Source organism: Podarcis melisellensis (assembly GCF_964234715.1).
Source record: "Podarcis melisellensis genome assembly, chromosome: 9".
NCBI classification, from domain to species: Eukaryota; Metazoa; Chordata; class Lepidosauria; order Squamata; family Lacertidae; genus Podarcis; species Podarcis melisellensis.
This window is the reverse complement of record NC_138541.1, coordinates 9,574,055-9,591,335: the sequence shown is the minus strand read 5'-3', so window position 1 is coordinate 9,591,335 and position 17,281 is coordinate 9,574,055. Positions and strand designations below refer to the sequence as shown.

General features: G+C 44.8%; 2 protein-coding genes across 5 annotated transcripts in view; one reads left to right on the top strand and one right to left on the bottom strand.

Annotated features, from left to right (window-relative positions):
* Positions 1–2,200, top strand: part of RUFY3 (RUN and FYVE domain containing 3) — a 50,964-nt gene extending 48,764 nt beyond the window's left edge. For all 4 annotated transcript variants that reach the window (XM_081924985.1, XM_081924986.1, XM_081924987.1 and 1 more), the window contains one exon: positions 606–2,200. In XM_081924985.1, coding sequence (XP_081781111.1) covers positions 606–749 — 144 coding nt within the window. In that variant the 3' untranslated portion in view covers positions 750–2,200. The remainder of the gene's footprint in view (positions 1–605) is intronic.
* Positions 2,201–4,401: 2,201 nt separating this feature from the next.
* Positions 4,402–16,078, bottom strand: GRSF1 (G-rich RNA sequence binding factor 1). The gene is made up of 10 exons (XM_081925096.1): positions 15,632–16,078; positions 12,094–12,250; positions 10,837–10,992; positions 10,589–10,732; positions 9,608–9,743; positions 7,995–8,170; positions 7,741–7,862; positions 6,791–6,926; positions 5,885–5,971; positions 4,402–4,602 (listed from the first exon to the last, which is right to left on the bottom strand). The coding sequence occupies exons 1-9, from the start codon at positions 15,926–15,928 to the stop codon at positions 5,910–5,912; spliced, it is 1,386 nt and encodes a 461-aa protein (XP_081781222.1). The 5' UTR covers positions 15,929–16,078; the 3' UTR covers positions 4,402–4,602; positions 5,885–5,909.
* Positions 16,079–17,281: the final 1,203 nt, after the last annotated feature.

Sequence of the window (17,281 nt, the reverse complement as noted above, 5' to 3'; positions counted from 1 at the left end):
GCCCCGGTAGTGTACTCTGCATCTGTTATTCCTACAAAAGGCTAACTTTTTGACCACTCTCATAACCTGCTTTATGGGGGTTGTGTGTGCAGCAATGAGAGGAAGTTGTTGAATGGTCTCTTTAAATTTGAAGGTTCATTATTGTTCCACAAGATGTGTATGTCTTTAAGGGCCAGAGCAAATAACATGACCTAGTTTTACAGCTGTGAAGCAGTATAGCAGGTGCTGTTAAGTTGTGTTAATTAAGCTGTGTCAGCAATTGGGTGTAGTATATAAAGAGCAGCACCTAGCTCTCTCAGTACCCTGGTGGTTGGGTCATGCTTATTGATATATTATAATGAACGTAAAAGGAGTTTTTGTTTTTGTTATTAAAACCTAGCTAAAGTTATTTTGCATTCCTTGTGTGGTCTCCCCAGCACGCTTTCTGCAGTGCAACTAGTCTGCAAATAGTGAACAGAAGTAACTGCCCAACCTGAGCCCGAAGGACAGGACAAGCTATTAACCTGAAACAAACACAAGGCAACTTGAGATTCTCTCCTGCTGCTCCCTTAAGGAGGAAATGTAATGCTGGTTTTAACTTCCATTTGTTTTTCTCCCCTCTTCAGAACACCTGCAAGAACTGTGGCGGGGTGTTCTGTGAAGACTGTTCAGCAAATGAACTGCCCCTTCCTTCCAGCATTTACCCAGAGCGGGTCTGTAACCTGTGCCACAAGCATTTGATGCAGCAATATTCGGCAAGCCCTTCGTAGGACTCCAACGGCGATAGGCAGCGGTCCTGTCAAAGGCAGCTTATTTCCACCAGACAGAAGCTTCTGAACGCTGCAACATCTTGGAGAGTTACTCAAAAGAACACCTTTGTCTGCTTTTGCAGAATCAGAGTACGTGTTGGGGTGGGGGCTGTGAATTGACCAATCAGCCCTAACTTTTAAACCTTTAAAAGACTTGGGTGAACACTTCCGAGTTCTACCCAGATTCTGACATGCACTGGTGTTACAGATGCTTAAGAGATGAACAAGCATTAGAAGCAGGTTCTGTAAATCTTGAGATGTTTAGTTTTTGAAGACACAGAAGATATTGGTGGAGGTGTATCTAGACACTGCTCCCTGGGGGATAGCAGTGCAACCTGAGCATGGGTGCACATAAGGATAAATAGGACTCTTCCTACCATGGCACTCTTTTTACTTCTCTAGTGCTTGTAGGGCCCCTGTCAGCTATGCAAACTAGGCATGTGTCTTGCCTAAGCCACTTCATCCTTTATTTTCAGCCTAGGGCAAGGACACTGAGCCACTCTCAGTCTGATTTCCTAAGAGCGAGCTATGCGAATGTACTCTGCCCTGCCAGCAGACCTGTGCGACCTGCAATTTGAGCCCTCGCTCTGAATTGCAAAACCCTCTAGAGGACTTGGTGGTGCATTCTACCCATGTTTTACAGCCTACAGAATTGCACATGTGTGCGCAAAAATGTAGCAGTTGAATAGGCTCCACAAGTCTTTGGCACTAAATTAGGTGATCTGTAAAAACAAACTACAACTGGTTGTCTGGCCAAAGATGAAAATACCACAAATAAGTTTATTTTTTGCCTGAACTTGTGTTTTCTTTGGGGTTGTGCTTTATACATGCTGCTGCTTTAAAAAATGCATTGTATGTAACCAAAATATCTGAAAGAGAATGTACTGTGTACAAAAATTATTTTGACTGCACAAAAACTCACATGTCTGGTGGCCTCTCAACTTGGGAGTCTATATTTTTGCAGGATACCCACAAGGACAGCAACCGATTGTAAATGACTTGACAATTTATTTTATTTGCAAAGCTGCTTATTCAAGCTGTAGATGTGATAGATACAATAGGACTATGTGGGCAGTACTCCCTATTTATGTAAATGTAAATTTAAGAAGGCATATATCGCAATACTGCTGCTTACCCATAAAACAATGGATTTTTGAAAACCCGTCAAGTGTGATATAGAATATACCTTGATCTGCAAAGATTACTCGGCAGCAGAGGTTGACTCTTACAGTGGTGGCTGCTTTCTTGAACCGTAGACCACACCAAGTGTGTTGTGTGAAGAGACCTACTTGTACTGGAAATTAAATCAAAACTGCACAATGTATTTGAATCCGTACAAAACTGCTGTATATTTTGTTTGCTATGTTTTGTTCTGTGCAGACAATCTTTACTATAAACATACTGAAGTTTTACATGGCTTATTTTATGATACGTTATATGGAGTAGAAGGGTATGTGGCTTTAAGTCATTACTGATCTGAAGTTCCAGCTATAACACTACAATTAGTTACTGAAATTTAATAGTTTAGCCTTCCCAAGCGGTGGCCCTCAAGGTCTACATTGGCTCCCAATACGTTTCCAAGCACAATTCGAAGTGTTGGTGCTGACCTTTAAAGCCCTAAATGGCCTTGGCCCAGTATTACCTGAATGAGCATCTCCACCTCCATCGTTCTGCCCGGACACTGAGGTCCAGCGCCAAGGGCCTTTTGGTGGTTCCCTCATTGCGAGAAGCAAAGCTACAGGAAATCAGGCAGAGGGCCTCGGTAGTGGCACCCTCCCATCAGATGTCAAAGAGATAAACAATTACCTGACATTTAGAAGACATCTGAAGGCAGCCCTGTTTAGGGAAGTTTTTAATGTGTGACATTTTAATGTATTTTTAATCTTTGTTGGAAGCTGCCCAGAGTGGTGGGGTACAAAATAATAATAATAATAATAATAATAATAATAATAATAATAATAATAATAATATACTTAGTGTAAACCCATTGAAATAAATCAAAATGGCTCTTAGGTCCATTAATTCTCATATGACTTAAACTAAAGCATGTAACACAGTCAACATGTTGATGTACACAACAACTGCCTGTTCCCCTTTATTTTAACACGGGAGCTTTTCACTATGCATTTTAAAGTGCCTAGTCCTTGGCTGCTTTTGTATTTCAAGTGATACCAAGAGTATTAAAAACACAGGGATTGGCAAACCACTTTTGATGGAAGGCTCTTGTGCTTAACAGCTCAATGACACAGTACCTTATATTGTGGCAAACTTGCCTTGTAGACGAAACTATTTTTATGGAATTTTTTGTATCTTCTAGTTTTCTATAAACCCTAGCTGCACTACTGATCGTACACAAAACTGACCAACACATTTACTTTTGAAAGTAGCTTCTATGTACAATCAGAAGAAAGGTGTGGTTCTTAGAGGTCTTATGGTTAATGGACGGGTATTGCCTTTGAAAGCTGTGTTGAAAGGTGTCAAACCCAGATAAAGAACCCTGAAGCACAGTGTCTGCATTAAGAAAAAAAGCTTTCATTTATTAAGAGTAATACATCGACTTGATCAGACAGGCAAAACTAATAAGCAATGTTTAACACCTACTTGTCTAACACCTACTTGTCACTATACTTAGTGGTAGCAGCAGCAGTTGGGCACAGCTTCACCTATCAAACTTGCTGGTCTCTACTATGAAAAGAACAGATTTATACAGAGGGGCCTAAAGCACCTGGCGATCTTTAATCACCCATCTGAAAATCCTTTCATTGCCTAGCTAGTTTAGTTGAAAAGCTGAGGTATGGGCACTAGCATTTTTAAACTTTCTGCATATGTTAGCAACCATACACTTCATATTCATCTGGGATTTGGTTGCACAAGTATAATGCTGGCAACGGTCTTGTCAGTCCTCTTGCATGTCCTGGCAGAACCAAGCAAGGTAATGGTAAATTCAAACCATTCACATGGTAAAAATCAGTTTTCATGTAAGGAATTAGTTGGATCCAAGGGCTGTTGCATCAACCTAACCATCTTACTAGGATGAAGACTGAAAGCATTAAGTCTTTACCACACACATGACAATCTGCTCACTTCTGAGTTAAATGTTAATACAGCTGAAGCTACTTATGGAGAAATAGCAGTTTCTTTATAGCCAGTATTCAGCACCCTATCTAACATCTGACCCAAAAGCCCCATGTGTGCTCTGCTGAGCATATGCTGCAATTCAGCTTCCCTATCCTAGTCAATATTAAGGGACTTTCTTTGGGCAATTTCTTTGGGCATTTCAGTCCTCTGGTGACCCACAGAATTCCTACCATGAATTACTGTATCAGAGCAGTTCTGGCATTAAGTTCCATGCAACAGACTGGTGCAGATGTAACACTGTTCTACCTACCACGATAAGCAATTGGCAGCAGGCTACAGAATCTCACACGTCTCCCCCTAACTTTGTTTAACGGTTGAGTTGGGATTGAAATCAGAGCCCACGTCTATCTTGCTTAACCACAGTGAAACAATCAGCAACGCATCTGAACCATCCGTGCTTTAGAAACTGACATTTACGTAACCCTGTGTGCATCATAGCTTGGCCCCCAGTCTACCAGGACATGTAACAAGAAGCTTAAGGACAGTTCAACTTTAATTTTGGTTTTAAACAGATCCTGCACAAACCATTTGTAGGGTTGCAGCTGCAGCTGCTAGATTTACTTTGAAAGGCAATTCAGGAGAAAAAGTGTCCTTTAGAATTTATCCTTGCTGGTTACGGGGACGCCTATATTCCAGCTCTAGGAAAATGTGCAAATGAAATGCATCTTGATTTATCCTGTTGGGAAAGAGGGTGTTGAATTAACAAATATGAATGCAAGTCATCCTGGCCCAATACCCTCCTCTTTCTTTAGCTCTCAAATGTAACACAACAGTAACATGCTGGGTGTCATTAGCATTTGGAGAATCTCAACAGTCCTTATGCCTGCAAATACAGGCTTAAAAGACTATGAGAGCTATAATTAGCAGCAATCTTAGCCCAGGGAGGTTTCCAGTTGTCAAAGAGCAAAGCTCTCTCCTTTCCAGCATCAGCAAAATTATACAAAAAAATATGTATGCAGAATTTAGTTTTTAACTTTCTTTTAGCACAGCAGACTTAAATCTTGAATACGAGATCTCCTATTAGTGCTGCTCTAAATTTGGTTGACTGTTTTTATTATAGCCAACTCTACCACAAGGTATTTAAATAGAGACAATGTTCCAAAAAGGCACAATTTACGTAAGAACAGAGAAGAGATTACAAAAGAAAAACAGAAAAAGAATTACTGCTTCCACTAGAAAATACCCTTTCAATTTTCGTCTTGAATGCATGAGCACAAGCGGGGCAAAGTTCCTTACACATCCAATAACGTGATCAGAGAACAGCATGCAACAACACTTTCCTGTACAGTGGAACCTCGGGTTACAGTCGCTTCAGGTTACGGACTCTGCTAACCCAGAAATAGTACCTTGGGTTAAGAACTTTGCTTCAGGATGAGAACAGAAATTGCGCAGCAGCGGTGTGGCGGCAGCGGGAGGCCCCATTAGCTAAAGTGGTGCTTCAGGTTAAGAACAGTTTCAGGTTAAGAACGGATCTCCGGAACGAATTAAGTTCTTAACCCAAGGTACCACTGTATAGCTTCTCAAGGCCATTTCACATGGTTACCTCATGAAAATCCTATATACCCACCAGTTCCCCACTACTTTACTTCTCTAATATTATGTCATTATTTACTGTTTGCATTTAAAAGCCTTGAATTAAATGGAATAACACACCATAGGAGAATTTGCACATTAAACCAAAAGGTTTAAGCCTGAAATTGCCCACTGCAATGGAGAAGAAAGACTTAGCAGTGGTTACACATCATCATGGCTGCATCATGTCTCTGGGATCAGAGACTGCAAACCTCTGAATGCCTGTTACTGGGGAGCTGGATACCCTCATGACCCCCAGAAGCATCTGATTGGCCACTCTGAGAAGTTTTAATTCACTGCTGCTACAGATTGCATTATCTCTACAGATGCTTACTTGACAAACAGTCTGGTTTCCTAGAGAAATTCAAGTTTGCCTTAACACTCACCTATACTTTGGGAATTATGCCATCGTCACTGGCAACCATTTTTTCTGCTTGGCGATGAATTCAGGAATAATTCAATGTATCTATGCTCTGTAGGAGAGAAGAACAGCTTTAACTTTCCGTTCATGCTTTAAAATGTTTGTGCAGGAAAAGTTTATGCAGCAATGCATATCACTTATCAAGCACTACATGCCACCATTTACCTGATACCTATATTACTGACCTCAGTTTTTCCAGAAAGCCAGTTTACAGCAGACACAGCTGCTTAAAGTGGTCACTCCACAGCTGTGTAGTGACTTCTGGAACTGCAAATGAACAAGACCTGCCTGCTTTTGGAAACCGCTAGACTGATGTGCAATGTAATCACGTAAGGATTCCTCACTTGTCATCAGTAGCCTTGCAACTAAATATGGACCATGATTTTACTAGGCTCAAAAGGCACACACAATGCATCTAATACTTCAAAATGCAGTATTATGTTAGGTTTTAAAAACAAAACAGGTTCAGGCATTATGCTGCAGAAATGGTTTTCTCTACATCCACTCACCCCGGCAAAGCAGCTTGCAAAATCAAAAGCGCAATCAAAACGTTTTTTCCCATTCGCCCCACTGCAAGACCTCTTGCTCTCTCTATTTGCACAACCAGATCATCTGAATGCTTCTGGAATCTTTTCTTATACTGACTCAAGGCAGGTGTGGGAAGGGCAAAATAGAGAACCTGTCATCTTTCTATTCCCGGCAGTTTACATCAGAGGAGGACATCTTCGCAAGGAATTTTTAAAGGAAAAAATATGTACCTTCTCAAAGGGCTCTTGCTATATACTCCTCCTGCTTTTGAACTGACACTGCTGTGTCTAGCAGTCCCCTTCTAATCCTGTGTCCCCAGGGAAAATACAGACGTTCCACTTACGCACGTTCGACCTGTTCTTGGCCATGGCTGCAATCGCATCTTCGTGCGTCTCAAAGTGAACATCTGCTTCTCCCGTTGCTTTCCCGCTTGAATTATATTCCATAGTGATCCTCACCGGTTTCAGGGGCGCAAAGAACTTTAAAGAAAGGCATGTGGGGTGAAAGTCAAGATTTAATTATCAAAATCTGAAAACCAAGACCGAGCAGAAGCAGTGGAATTACTGTTCTATATTTGAGACTAGCAGTAATGTGTTAAAAGGTCTTAGCTGCTGTCCAGACATAATAAGCCAAATTGCTTGTTGCACAGAGCTGGACCTGTTCCACAACTGAAGCTTACACACTTTGCATTGTCATCAAAAAGCTAATTTGGACAAGTTCTGCTGAAATTTTACTTATTTTCTTTAAAAGTGCAGACCATGCCATACTCAAAACTGCTTTTGAAAAGGTCCTCAGTTCAGAAGCTGTTCATCGTGTGAGATTGATGTTAAAGTAAGATCATTTCCACTCTCTTTTCATGCACAACTAAGTGGTTCTGAGCATTTTCCTAAAGGCCAGGAATCAGTCACAATCAAGATGGGGAGCCTAATTAGTACTGAAGGAGTAACAGGCCAACAAGCCCAATCCTCAGGGCTGTTGAATGTGAATATTACAGTGTTACCATTCACTGTCTCAATCCTCTCCAAGACTTAAAAGTTGAAATAATACTCTAATGTGCTCTTGATTTTCCTGGTGGCACAAGCTTATTGGGAACAGGTCACAAGTAGTGGCATTCAAGAGAGAACTGAAGGGTTGAATGAGTTTTAGCAAATTGTTTGCAGAACTGCTTCAGGCTAATCAGGACTTGTAAGTTTCAGTGACTGACAAAAGCTAAAATTCCCATTTTGAAGGATAAATACAGCAGTTCCTAATAAAATTGTTCAGGATATTTTAAATGATCTTACCCCTACGTACATTTATAATATCTTGTGCAGTTGCTTGAAATGGCAGACCCCTCAAATGAACAAAGTGAAGCGAGGAGAAACTTCCAGACTCTGACACATCCCGAGGCTTTTCAAATGCTTGCTTAAAAACTTCTGTAAAGTGAACAAGGCCAGAATGAATGTGTGCAAATTACATCTGTGTCTTGTCTGCCTCTCTCCAACACGTGGAGGACATAAAGAGGCAGGTCAAAGATGTCTCAAATGATAAGTATTGTATGAACTTACCATTTTCTTTATCACTTTCATACGTAGCAGTCGGTCTTAAGGCCTCATTCAACTCACTTTCGTCAAAAACAGATTCGGAATCTTGTTTCAGAGTGGGATAGCCCATCATCTTGCCCCGGAAAAAGCCATTGTGTGTTCGAATTTCACTCTTTTGGCTTGGGAATATTTCTATGTATCTATAATGGGGTTTTTTTTTTAAGTGAGAAGAGTTAGATCAGGATTGATATTTACCAAATACGCAAAGGCTCAGTTCAGACAAGCTCCTGCACTCCTACTTTTGCAAAAACCAGAAACAGAGAGAGGAATGTATTCAAATCTACATAAGAACTAAACCAGAATGTAAACCCAGGTCTGTCACATCCAAACCACAATCAACCTATGTTTTGAAATTATGGCTTACAGGGAAAGTTCAAGCCTTCGTTTGCTGGCTCAGAGGTAAGAGCAAATAGTTAAATGCAAATGCAGAGAAAACTGGAGTGTACAAGGAGAAGCTCAAGGTTCATTCATGTAATGCAAAACCATTATTTATTACATGTGAACCAATTCAGAGTATTTTCTCTCTCATTTACAGTGGTGCCTCGCAAGACGAAATTAATTCGTTCCGCAAGTCTTTTCGTCTTGCGAGTTTTTCGTCTTGCGAAGCACCACTGTAAATGAGAGAGAGAAAATACTCTCCCCTGGACCTCTTCTGAAGGCGGGCGGGGGGCAAAAGTCTTTGCTCCCCCCCCCCCCCGCCTGCCTTCAAAAGCCGTCCGGGGGCTTTTAAATCGCCCCGGACAGTCCCGGAGCGATTTAAAAGCCCCCAGTTAGGCAGGCAGGGGGGACAAAGACTTTTGCCCCCCGCCTGCCTTCAGAAGAGGTTCTGGACCTCTTCTGAAGGCTGGCGGGGGGCAAAAGTCTTTGCTCCCCCCCCCCCGCCTGCCTTCAAAAGCCGTCCAGGATAGCAGGAAGCGCTTCCCTGCTATCCCGGACCGCTTTTAAAATGCTGGCGGTGGGGAGCAAAGCCTTTCGCCCCCGCCGGCCTTCCTGGACCTCTTCTGAAGTCCGGAGGGGGGGGGAAAGGCTTTGCTCCCCACCGCCAGCATTTAAAAGAGGTCCCCGGAGATTTCCCTATGGGCTTTCCTCTTGCGAAGCAAGCCCATAGGGAAAATCGTCTTGCGAGGCATTCGTCTTGCGGGGCACCACTGTATTTTCTTGACAAGCTTATAAAGCGAGTCAATATTATTATTCTCATTTAAAATGACAACTGGAGCAGAAGACAAGGCCCTGTTGAAATCTACCATGTGAAATCCATGACTGACACCAGAATTCAAACCCAGGTTTCTCTAGTCCAATATCCACTGCTAGCTATTTAAACACACAATACTGGAATGTATATATGTTGTTGTTGTTCAGTCGTGTCCGACTCTTCGTGACTCCATGGACCAGAGCAAGCCATGTATATATGTAGGTACATACAATCACCCTCTCTCAAGTCCCATCCCTTCTCACAACAATCAATCCAGCATAATGTTTTCATTGGAGGAGACAGCATACATCCAACTTCCACCTGCTTTTTTTTGTTTTAAAAATATATATCCACCACTCCTCTCATGGATCCAATAGCAACATACCGGCTCCCAATTTCCTCCTTATGCTTCAACAAGGCTTGATTAGCCATCTCTGGGGTAGCAAACACCACAAATGCTTCTCCCGTTTTCCTTCTTCCCCTCTGGTCCATAACAAATGTTATGTCAACTATAGTCAAACCTGCAAGAGAAGGCATTACAGTAGCAGCAGGGCACATTTTGCTCTGTTCTTCCTAAGAGGAGCAAAATGTGAACCCTCGCTCCATGATAAAATTGCACATCAAAGGCTGCCTTAAATATAGCGGCACTAACACTTTAGCACTTGGTTCTTGTACAATTTACAAACTGATGCAAAAATGTTATGGATCAGTCTCAAGAGCCTGAAGCTAAACATACAATACATGAAACAAAAGACTCTCCTGTTTCTACCTGCATACCTTTTGACCTGCTCCCATTCAATTTAAATACACACACACACACACGAGATATGCAGGAGGCCCCCTAGGGCACTTGTTCATACAGCACAAAATTAGATAAAGCAGATTCACTATGATGGTATGTTCAGCTTTGGTTCACTGCCAGGTGTCAGATTAAACCTAAATGTGAAACAATGTGTCCATTTAATTCTACCCTGTGTGACAAAATATCACCACCACTAAAAACTATTTTCTGAATTATTCTGTTACTTGACCCTTCTGGGAAAGAACAATTCCAGTAACGCTATCAGATCATCTTTGTATCCTCTTTATCAGAATTCTTCCTGATCTGAAAAAAAAATTACTCATAATTCTTCCTGATCTGAAAACAAGGAGTTTCTAGTCATATCTAAACCTGCTTCTGCATCCCCCTCCCCCACTTTGAGTTAACTTTTCCTGCTAACCCTAGAAACCTCATTTGATATCTCCATACCAGGTGTACAACAAACAAGATTTTTCCAAGGTGATTTTTTTAAAAAATCCCCATTTCGTTAGACGACACAGGCTCACAATCACTTGCTCACAGAATCGCTACTCCACGCAGAATCACCTGAGAAGAACTCAGAAATATCCATTTCATTGCAGCTGTAGGGAAGGCCTCTCAGTCTCACCACTCCATCGTTTGTCACAGATGTTGAACTGGAGTGCAAGCTCTTCATGATGGCATCAACATCCTCATTATGTATTTCAAAAACTGCAGTGGGGGAAAAACCAACAAGAGTTTGTTTTGAATAGTGCGACGAATAGTGCGATGAGTTCTTGAATCATACTTAATCCCGAGCAAAAAAAGAAGCTTACCTTCCACATAACGCTGACCCAGATATCTTCTGTGCTTGTCCAAGGCGTTTTGCACATCCTGTTCTGACTCCAGTTCAACCAAAGCATCTCCTCTGCGTTTGCCATCTCGGTTTAAGAGGAAGTGGATGCCATTCACACCATTTCGAATCTTGCTGCCTACAAGGTTATTAAGTAGGCAGAGGAAGGAACGTCAGGTGCCTTCTTTTCTGATTCAGATGCAATGGGACATTTTGATGTTTCATACCAGAATGCCACTAAATTCCCCTACACCAAAGGGACAAGGCCTGAATGAGGTAGCCCTATTTGGACGACTGTCCAGTATCTCCAGGGTTGTATTAAAAGCTCCAAGGATTCAACAACTCCACTCAGCTACAGAACTGGGAATTCAGTATGTTGGCACATCTACTGCTACTTTTAAAGATGCTCTTCCATGGTGTGCCAAGTTACTTATAAACCCTCTGCGCTTATTAAAACATATAGCAATGATTAATTGCTTTAGCCAATGAGTACGCCTAGGGAATTGTGAGCTTCTGAAAATAGCCATTTTACAGGCTACACAACCAGGAGAAGCTCTACAGAAATGTAGGCGATCAATACATTTCTGAACAGATTCAACAGAAGTACACAGTCCCAGACATATTGTGCCAGCATGGAAATCTAAACTTAATTAATTGGTTAGCCAGAACTCCTGCATAGTTCAATTCAGCATATGTGCCTCACATTAGTGTATGTAGCCTTATTTACTGGAAACATTTTTATCCTGCTCTACAGCTGGAAAGGCTCTCAGAGCTGCTTAGAGATCAATACAAACAAATATGTTCCCCGCCCTCTCATGGCTGTGGGGGAAGCTGCCTCCTCCTAAATCAAGTGAATAAATAAACTTAACTAAAAGTAGAAATTGTAGAAAGATTTTGACAGATTTTTCTGAGCACTTGGGGTCAAAGGAAAGTAATTTAAAACAACTGTTGTTGAGACGTTTCATTCTGAATCTGCTAGACAGAGCCAGACAGAGGATGATGACAGGTGGATGTCCTGCCCCCCACAACATAAATGCTGGCTGTGCCCATGTGCCCTCTAGCTGAAAGAGAGAAGCTGCTTCAAGTGCATTGCCTCTCCCTCCTGGCAGCCCCAGTTCTGACCAGCCTCCCTGCCCCCAATAAAAAAAACCCAACATGCAACATTAAAGCATGCATTTAATGTGATTTGTAATCCAGACCCTTAGCCATGTGGGTTGGTCAGGGGGGAAAATGAAATTACCTGAAAAAAAGTTGAGAACATCTTCCTCAGTGCAGGAGTAAGGCAGACCCTGGGCCCGAATAAGATACACATCATCTTCCTCGCCACGTGACTTAGTTGGAGATGGGTCATACTCTGAGAGAGGCGGATATTCATCATGAAATGGAGGGCTGTGCTCCTTCAAAGAGAGAGTTGTCGTTTCAACATTATATTTGTAACTAAACATATAATCAGGGCACAATTTATGAGTCAGGAATATAGGTATCTGCCTCGTGCCGAGTCAAACTATTGGTCCATTTAGTTCCATATTATCTAGACCAGGGTGGACCTATTTAGGCCTGTGAGGCCATTTCAGCCAAGCCATGCCCACCTTCCCTACACCTGACGCCATACACTGGAGGAGCACTACTTGCAGAGCTTCGTCCGAACTTGAAATCAGCCAATTGTTTGCAAGGTTTGTTTTCAAATCACATGGGCAAAAATAGGTCACCTGACATCACTGCAATGTGACAAGTGGACTGAAGCATCCTGTGCATGTCCCATGCAGGGACCAGATTGCTTAAAAAGCACATGTGATACTCTAACATGGCTCTGAGGCATGTCCTCAATGTCACAAGTGTGTCTCTTCAATGGGATGGGAAATTTTCTCAGCACCAAGTGAAAACACATTACGATCTGGATGATTAAAAGAGTTTATGTTACATATTTGCTGAGAGCATATGATAAATAAATAGATTATTATTATTAATATAATTTGAAAGGAAAGCAGAATTGAAGGAACAAGCGTGGCATCTTGATTACTTCAAATGACTCTCAATCAAGAATGTGGATTACAATTGCTGCTTTAATCTTAAATATGCACAAAGGGTGGGGAAAAATAAACTCTCCTCAGTTACTAGGACCACGTGGTGAAGCAATGGGTACCTAGCTGAATTTGGATGTTTTCCTTCAAACATCTAAGGGCCAGGGTTAGTCAACAATTAGATGAGATTGAAGACTCAGCTATATAGCTGCAAATAAAATGTTTTAAGTGTGTCTGAAGTGCAATATGCAATGTGACACCAGATGGTGAGCCTTATGGAAAATCAATGTATTTCTAAAAACACTTTTTTTAAAAAAAAAGCATTTTCAGAATGGTATTTATATGCGTGCAGATTCCACCTCACTCACATACTGGCAAATCTAGGCTGCTCAGATATAGCTGATTGGGAGGTCTTGTGCAACAAACCCACTTCTCCAAAAGATTTTATTTTTGCTGATAAGCAAAAAACTGGAAAAATGCACTGGAAAGTGCTGGATAATAGTTGCTTTGATGCAACTGCCATCTAACTTCCCCACAAACAAGTCAGAATGAATGCCCATTGAATGATCATGTCTTCTAATCTCTCTGCAAACAAATCCAACAAACCTATTCAAAAAATAGGTTGTCTGGAAGTACCTCCAGTGTCAACAAAGCATATTTTCATCAATTCATGAACTGGGTATGTTAGAGATAAAGGCTCCTAACAAAAGGCTGCACAGCTTTCTCCAGAGTTTGGAATATTAGTTAGAGATGGGTGTAGGGAACTGGGATCTATTACTTATTTAGTTATTAATTTATACGCCATTCTTCCTTCCAAAGGTGTTCAGGGTAGCACCCTCACATTAGGGGGTCACAGCTAGGCAGCCAGCAGTGCTGTTTTTTACATTGCCAGCACCATACTTCCAGGTGTCCAGCCACTGAAACCCTGAGGCTTCTTCTTCACCTGCCATGCCAGGTCAGAAGTAGGACTCCAGTACACAAGGTCTCTTTCCCATCCAGCAGATCCCCTCTCCCCACCTCACCCCAAATGTAAGAATGCTCAAGAAGCTTCTGAAATATCACAGAAACTGTTGTCTTCTCATTGCACTAGAAAGGGCAATGGGGCGACCTGAAAACCCAGCAAACAGCACCCAGGTTTCCTTCCCATCTGGTCAGCTCCAGGAGAGAAAGAACACAGAATATCATGATCAGAAGGACCGCCCTCAAGCAGCTTGGTTGGGGAGAGAATCCCCAAACTTGCTCTGGCTACATAATCCGGTCGCCCCTGCAGCTGCAGTTTAGGAAGACAAGTGGTTTCTTCCTAGTCCTTCAGAATACAGCTTCACCCTGGGAAACAGGGGGTGGGGAGCTTCTTTAGAGACTGTTGGGAAGAGCAGGCAATAGCTCAGGGGTCAGCAACCTTTTTCAGCAGAGGTCCGGTCCACCTCAGACCTTGTGGGGGGCCGGACTATATTTTGAGGGGGGAAATGAACAAATTCCTATTCCCCACAAATAACCCAGAGATGCATTTTAAATAAAAGGACACATTCCACTCATGTAAAAACACGCTGATTCCCAGACCATCAGTGGGCCAGACTGAGAAGGCGATTGGACCGCATCCCCCCCCCCAATCCTGTTACAAGGCCTCTACACCGTGAGTCTTTATTTGTGTTCCTGTGCTTTTAACTTCTTGTATGTTTCAAATTCTGGCTGTGTCCCTTTTTCCTTTTAGTGACAGTATCACTGTTTCATCCTTCACGATGCAAGATCTTGCGCAAACCGTTTTTGAAGGTTTTTCGTCGTACAGCCAAGCGGCATATAAATCTCAGGAAATGACCCAACCAATAACATCAGTTTGGGGGACAGTATTTTAGCTTTCTCTGTGTTGTGTATGAATATATGTATATGTGTATACACACACACGTGTGTTTGTGTGTGCACGTGTGTGTGAGTGAGCAAAAGGAAGAAGCCACGCCGTCATGAGAGCCCGTCCCAATTCCCACTCAGCCATAAGCAGTGGCGTAGCGTGGGGGGTGCAGGGGGGGCCGGCCGCACCGGGCGCAACACCTGGGGTTAGGGTTAGGGTGTGCAAATCCACGGGTTAGGGGGCGCAAATCCACGGGTTAGGGGGCGCAAATCCACGGGTTAGGGGGCGCAAATCCACGGGTTAGGGGGTGCAAATCCACGGGTTGGGGGCGCAAATCCACAGGTTAGGGTGCGCAAATCCACGGGTTAGGGGGCGCAAATCCACGGGTTAGGGTGCGCAAATCCACGGGTTAGGGTGCGCAAATGCACAGGTTAGGGTGCGCAAATCCACGGGTTAGGGTGCGCAAATCCACAGGTTAGGGGGCGCAAATCCACGGGTTAGGGGGTGCAAAACCACGGGTTAGGGGGCGCAAATCCACGGGTTAGGGGGTGCAAATTACTTGCCTTGCCCCGGGTGCTGGCAACCCACGCTACGCCACTGACCATAAGGTACGTGGGGTGACCTTGGGCCAGGGTCTGTCCCCCCCCCCCCAGCCCACCTCAAAAGGGCAGTCGCGAGGATAAAAAAGGCACCACCCGCCCTGCACTCCTCGGGAGCAAATGCACGAACACGATCCCCTGTCGAAGGCGGGGTGGGGTGGGGAGAGAAAAACACCACAAAGCGGTACAGAAACGAAGTAAACAGCATTTCTCTCACGCGCCCACTGTGTGTGGAGACCCATTTCCCAAAGGCGCCCCCAAGTATTGGGGGTGGCGGTTCCCCGTTTCCCCTCCCCTCAGGAGGGCCCTTACCTGGCTGTAGCATCTCCCCGCGAGGGCCGGAGGCAGCAGCGAGCTCCTCAGGGCGCCGAAGCCGGGCAGAGGCCCGGCGGAGCCGGCGAACCCGCGGCTCTGCGTGGCTGCCCCGAGCAAGAACAGGAGGCGGCGGCGGCCGGAGAGGCCGAGGGAACCGGCGGCGGAGGCGGCGGAGGAGGAGACTGAGGCGGCGTGGCGCAGCGGCAGGCAGGCCGCGCCGGTCTGGCGGCAACTGCTGCAGCTACAGCCGCAGCCCCGGAGCAGCGCGCCCAGCACCCAGCGCGTCCCGGCCATGGGAGGAGGCGGAAGCCCCGGCGTCGTCGTGGTGGTCTCCGCGGCTGCCGCTGTCGTCGCCGCTACGAAAGCCTGAGGCACATGCGCGGAGGAGGAGGCGGCGGCGGCAAGCGGCCTGCAGCGGAGCCACGGCGGGCAGGGAGGAGCTGCGTCAGGAGGCGGCATCCCAGGAGGCCGCTCGCTCGCTCGCTCGGCCCGCCCCTCACGCCGAGGCCTGGGCCTCGCGTGAGGGAACGTGGGAGGCGGGAGGGCCTTGCTTCTGGCAGGCGCAGCGCGGCGGCGGCCAGGGGCTGAAGCGAGGCCTAGCGCTGTGAAGGGGACTCGCTTCTCCTCAGAGCGGGTTTATTTGGGGGGTGGGCTCAGGAGACAACTCCCCCCGCAGCTTTGGGTAAGGGGGTCGACGACTAGAAGGCCCTGTTGGGCCCCAACACCTGAAGGAATCGTGCAATGGTATTTTGGAAGTAGGAGAGCAAACGCAGGCTGAGACCCTACCTGCCTGCGGACTGTCTTGCCATAGTGGTGCATGCTCTAGTTATCTCTCGCTTGGACTACTGCAATGTGCTCCATGTGGGGCTACCTTTGAAGGTGACCCAGAAACTACAACTAATCCAGAATGCGGCAGCTAGACTGGTGACTGGGAGCGGCCGCTCAAACCACATAACACCGGTCTTGAAAGACCTACATTGGCTCCCAGTACGTTTCCCAGCACAATTCAAAGTGTTGGTGCTGACCTTGAAAGCCCTAAACGGCCTCGGTCCAGTATATCTGAAGGAGCATCTCCATCGTTCTGCACTGAGGTCCGGCGCCGAAGGCCTTCTGGCGGTTCCCTTGCTGCGAGAAGCCAAGTTACAGGGAACCAGGCCGAGGGCCTTCTCGGTGGTGGCACCTGTCCTGTGGAACGCCCTCCCACCAGATGTCAAAGAGAAAAATAACTACCAAACTTTTAGAAGACATCTGAAGGCAGCCCTCTTTAGGGAAGCTTTTAATGTTTAATAGGTTATTGTGTTTTAGTCTTTTGTTGGAAGCCGCCCAGAGTGGCTGGGGAAACCCAGCCAGATGGGCGGGGTATAAATAATAAATTATTATTATGATTATTATTAGGGGCCAAGGTCCCTTCGCGATCCCCCAATAAAATATTTGAGGGGGCCGGGCCCCCACCCCAGAGTTGATGGGCATTGCCATTCAAAGGGTGTGTGTATCTTGTGATGGATTATGTGGCGCGGGGCTTACCTGCCCCCCCCAATATTTTACTCAAGTTGGCACCCCTGGTTGGAAAGGATAAGATAATGCAGGTTTGTTTGTAGGGTGCTGAAGGGCCTTTGCTTGACTGATGCTGGATTAGAAGGTTCATTT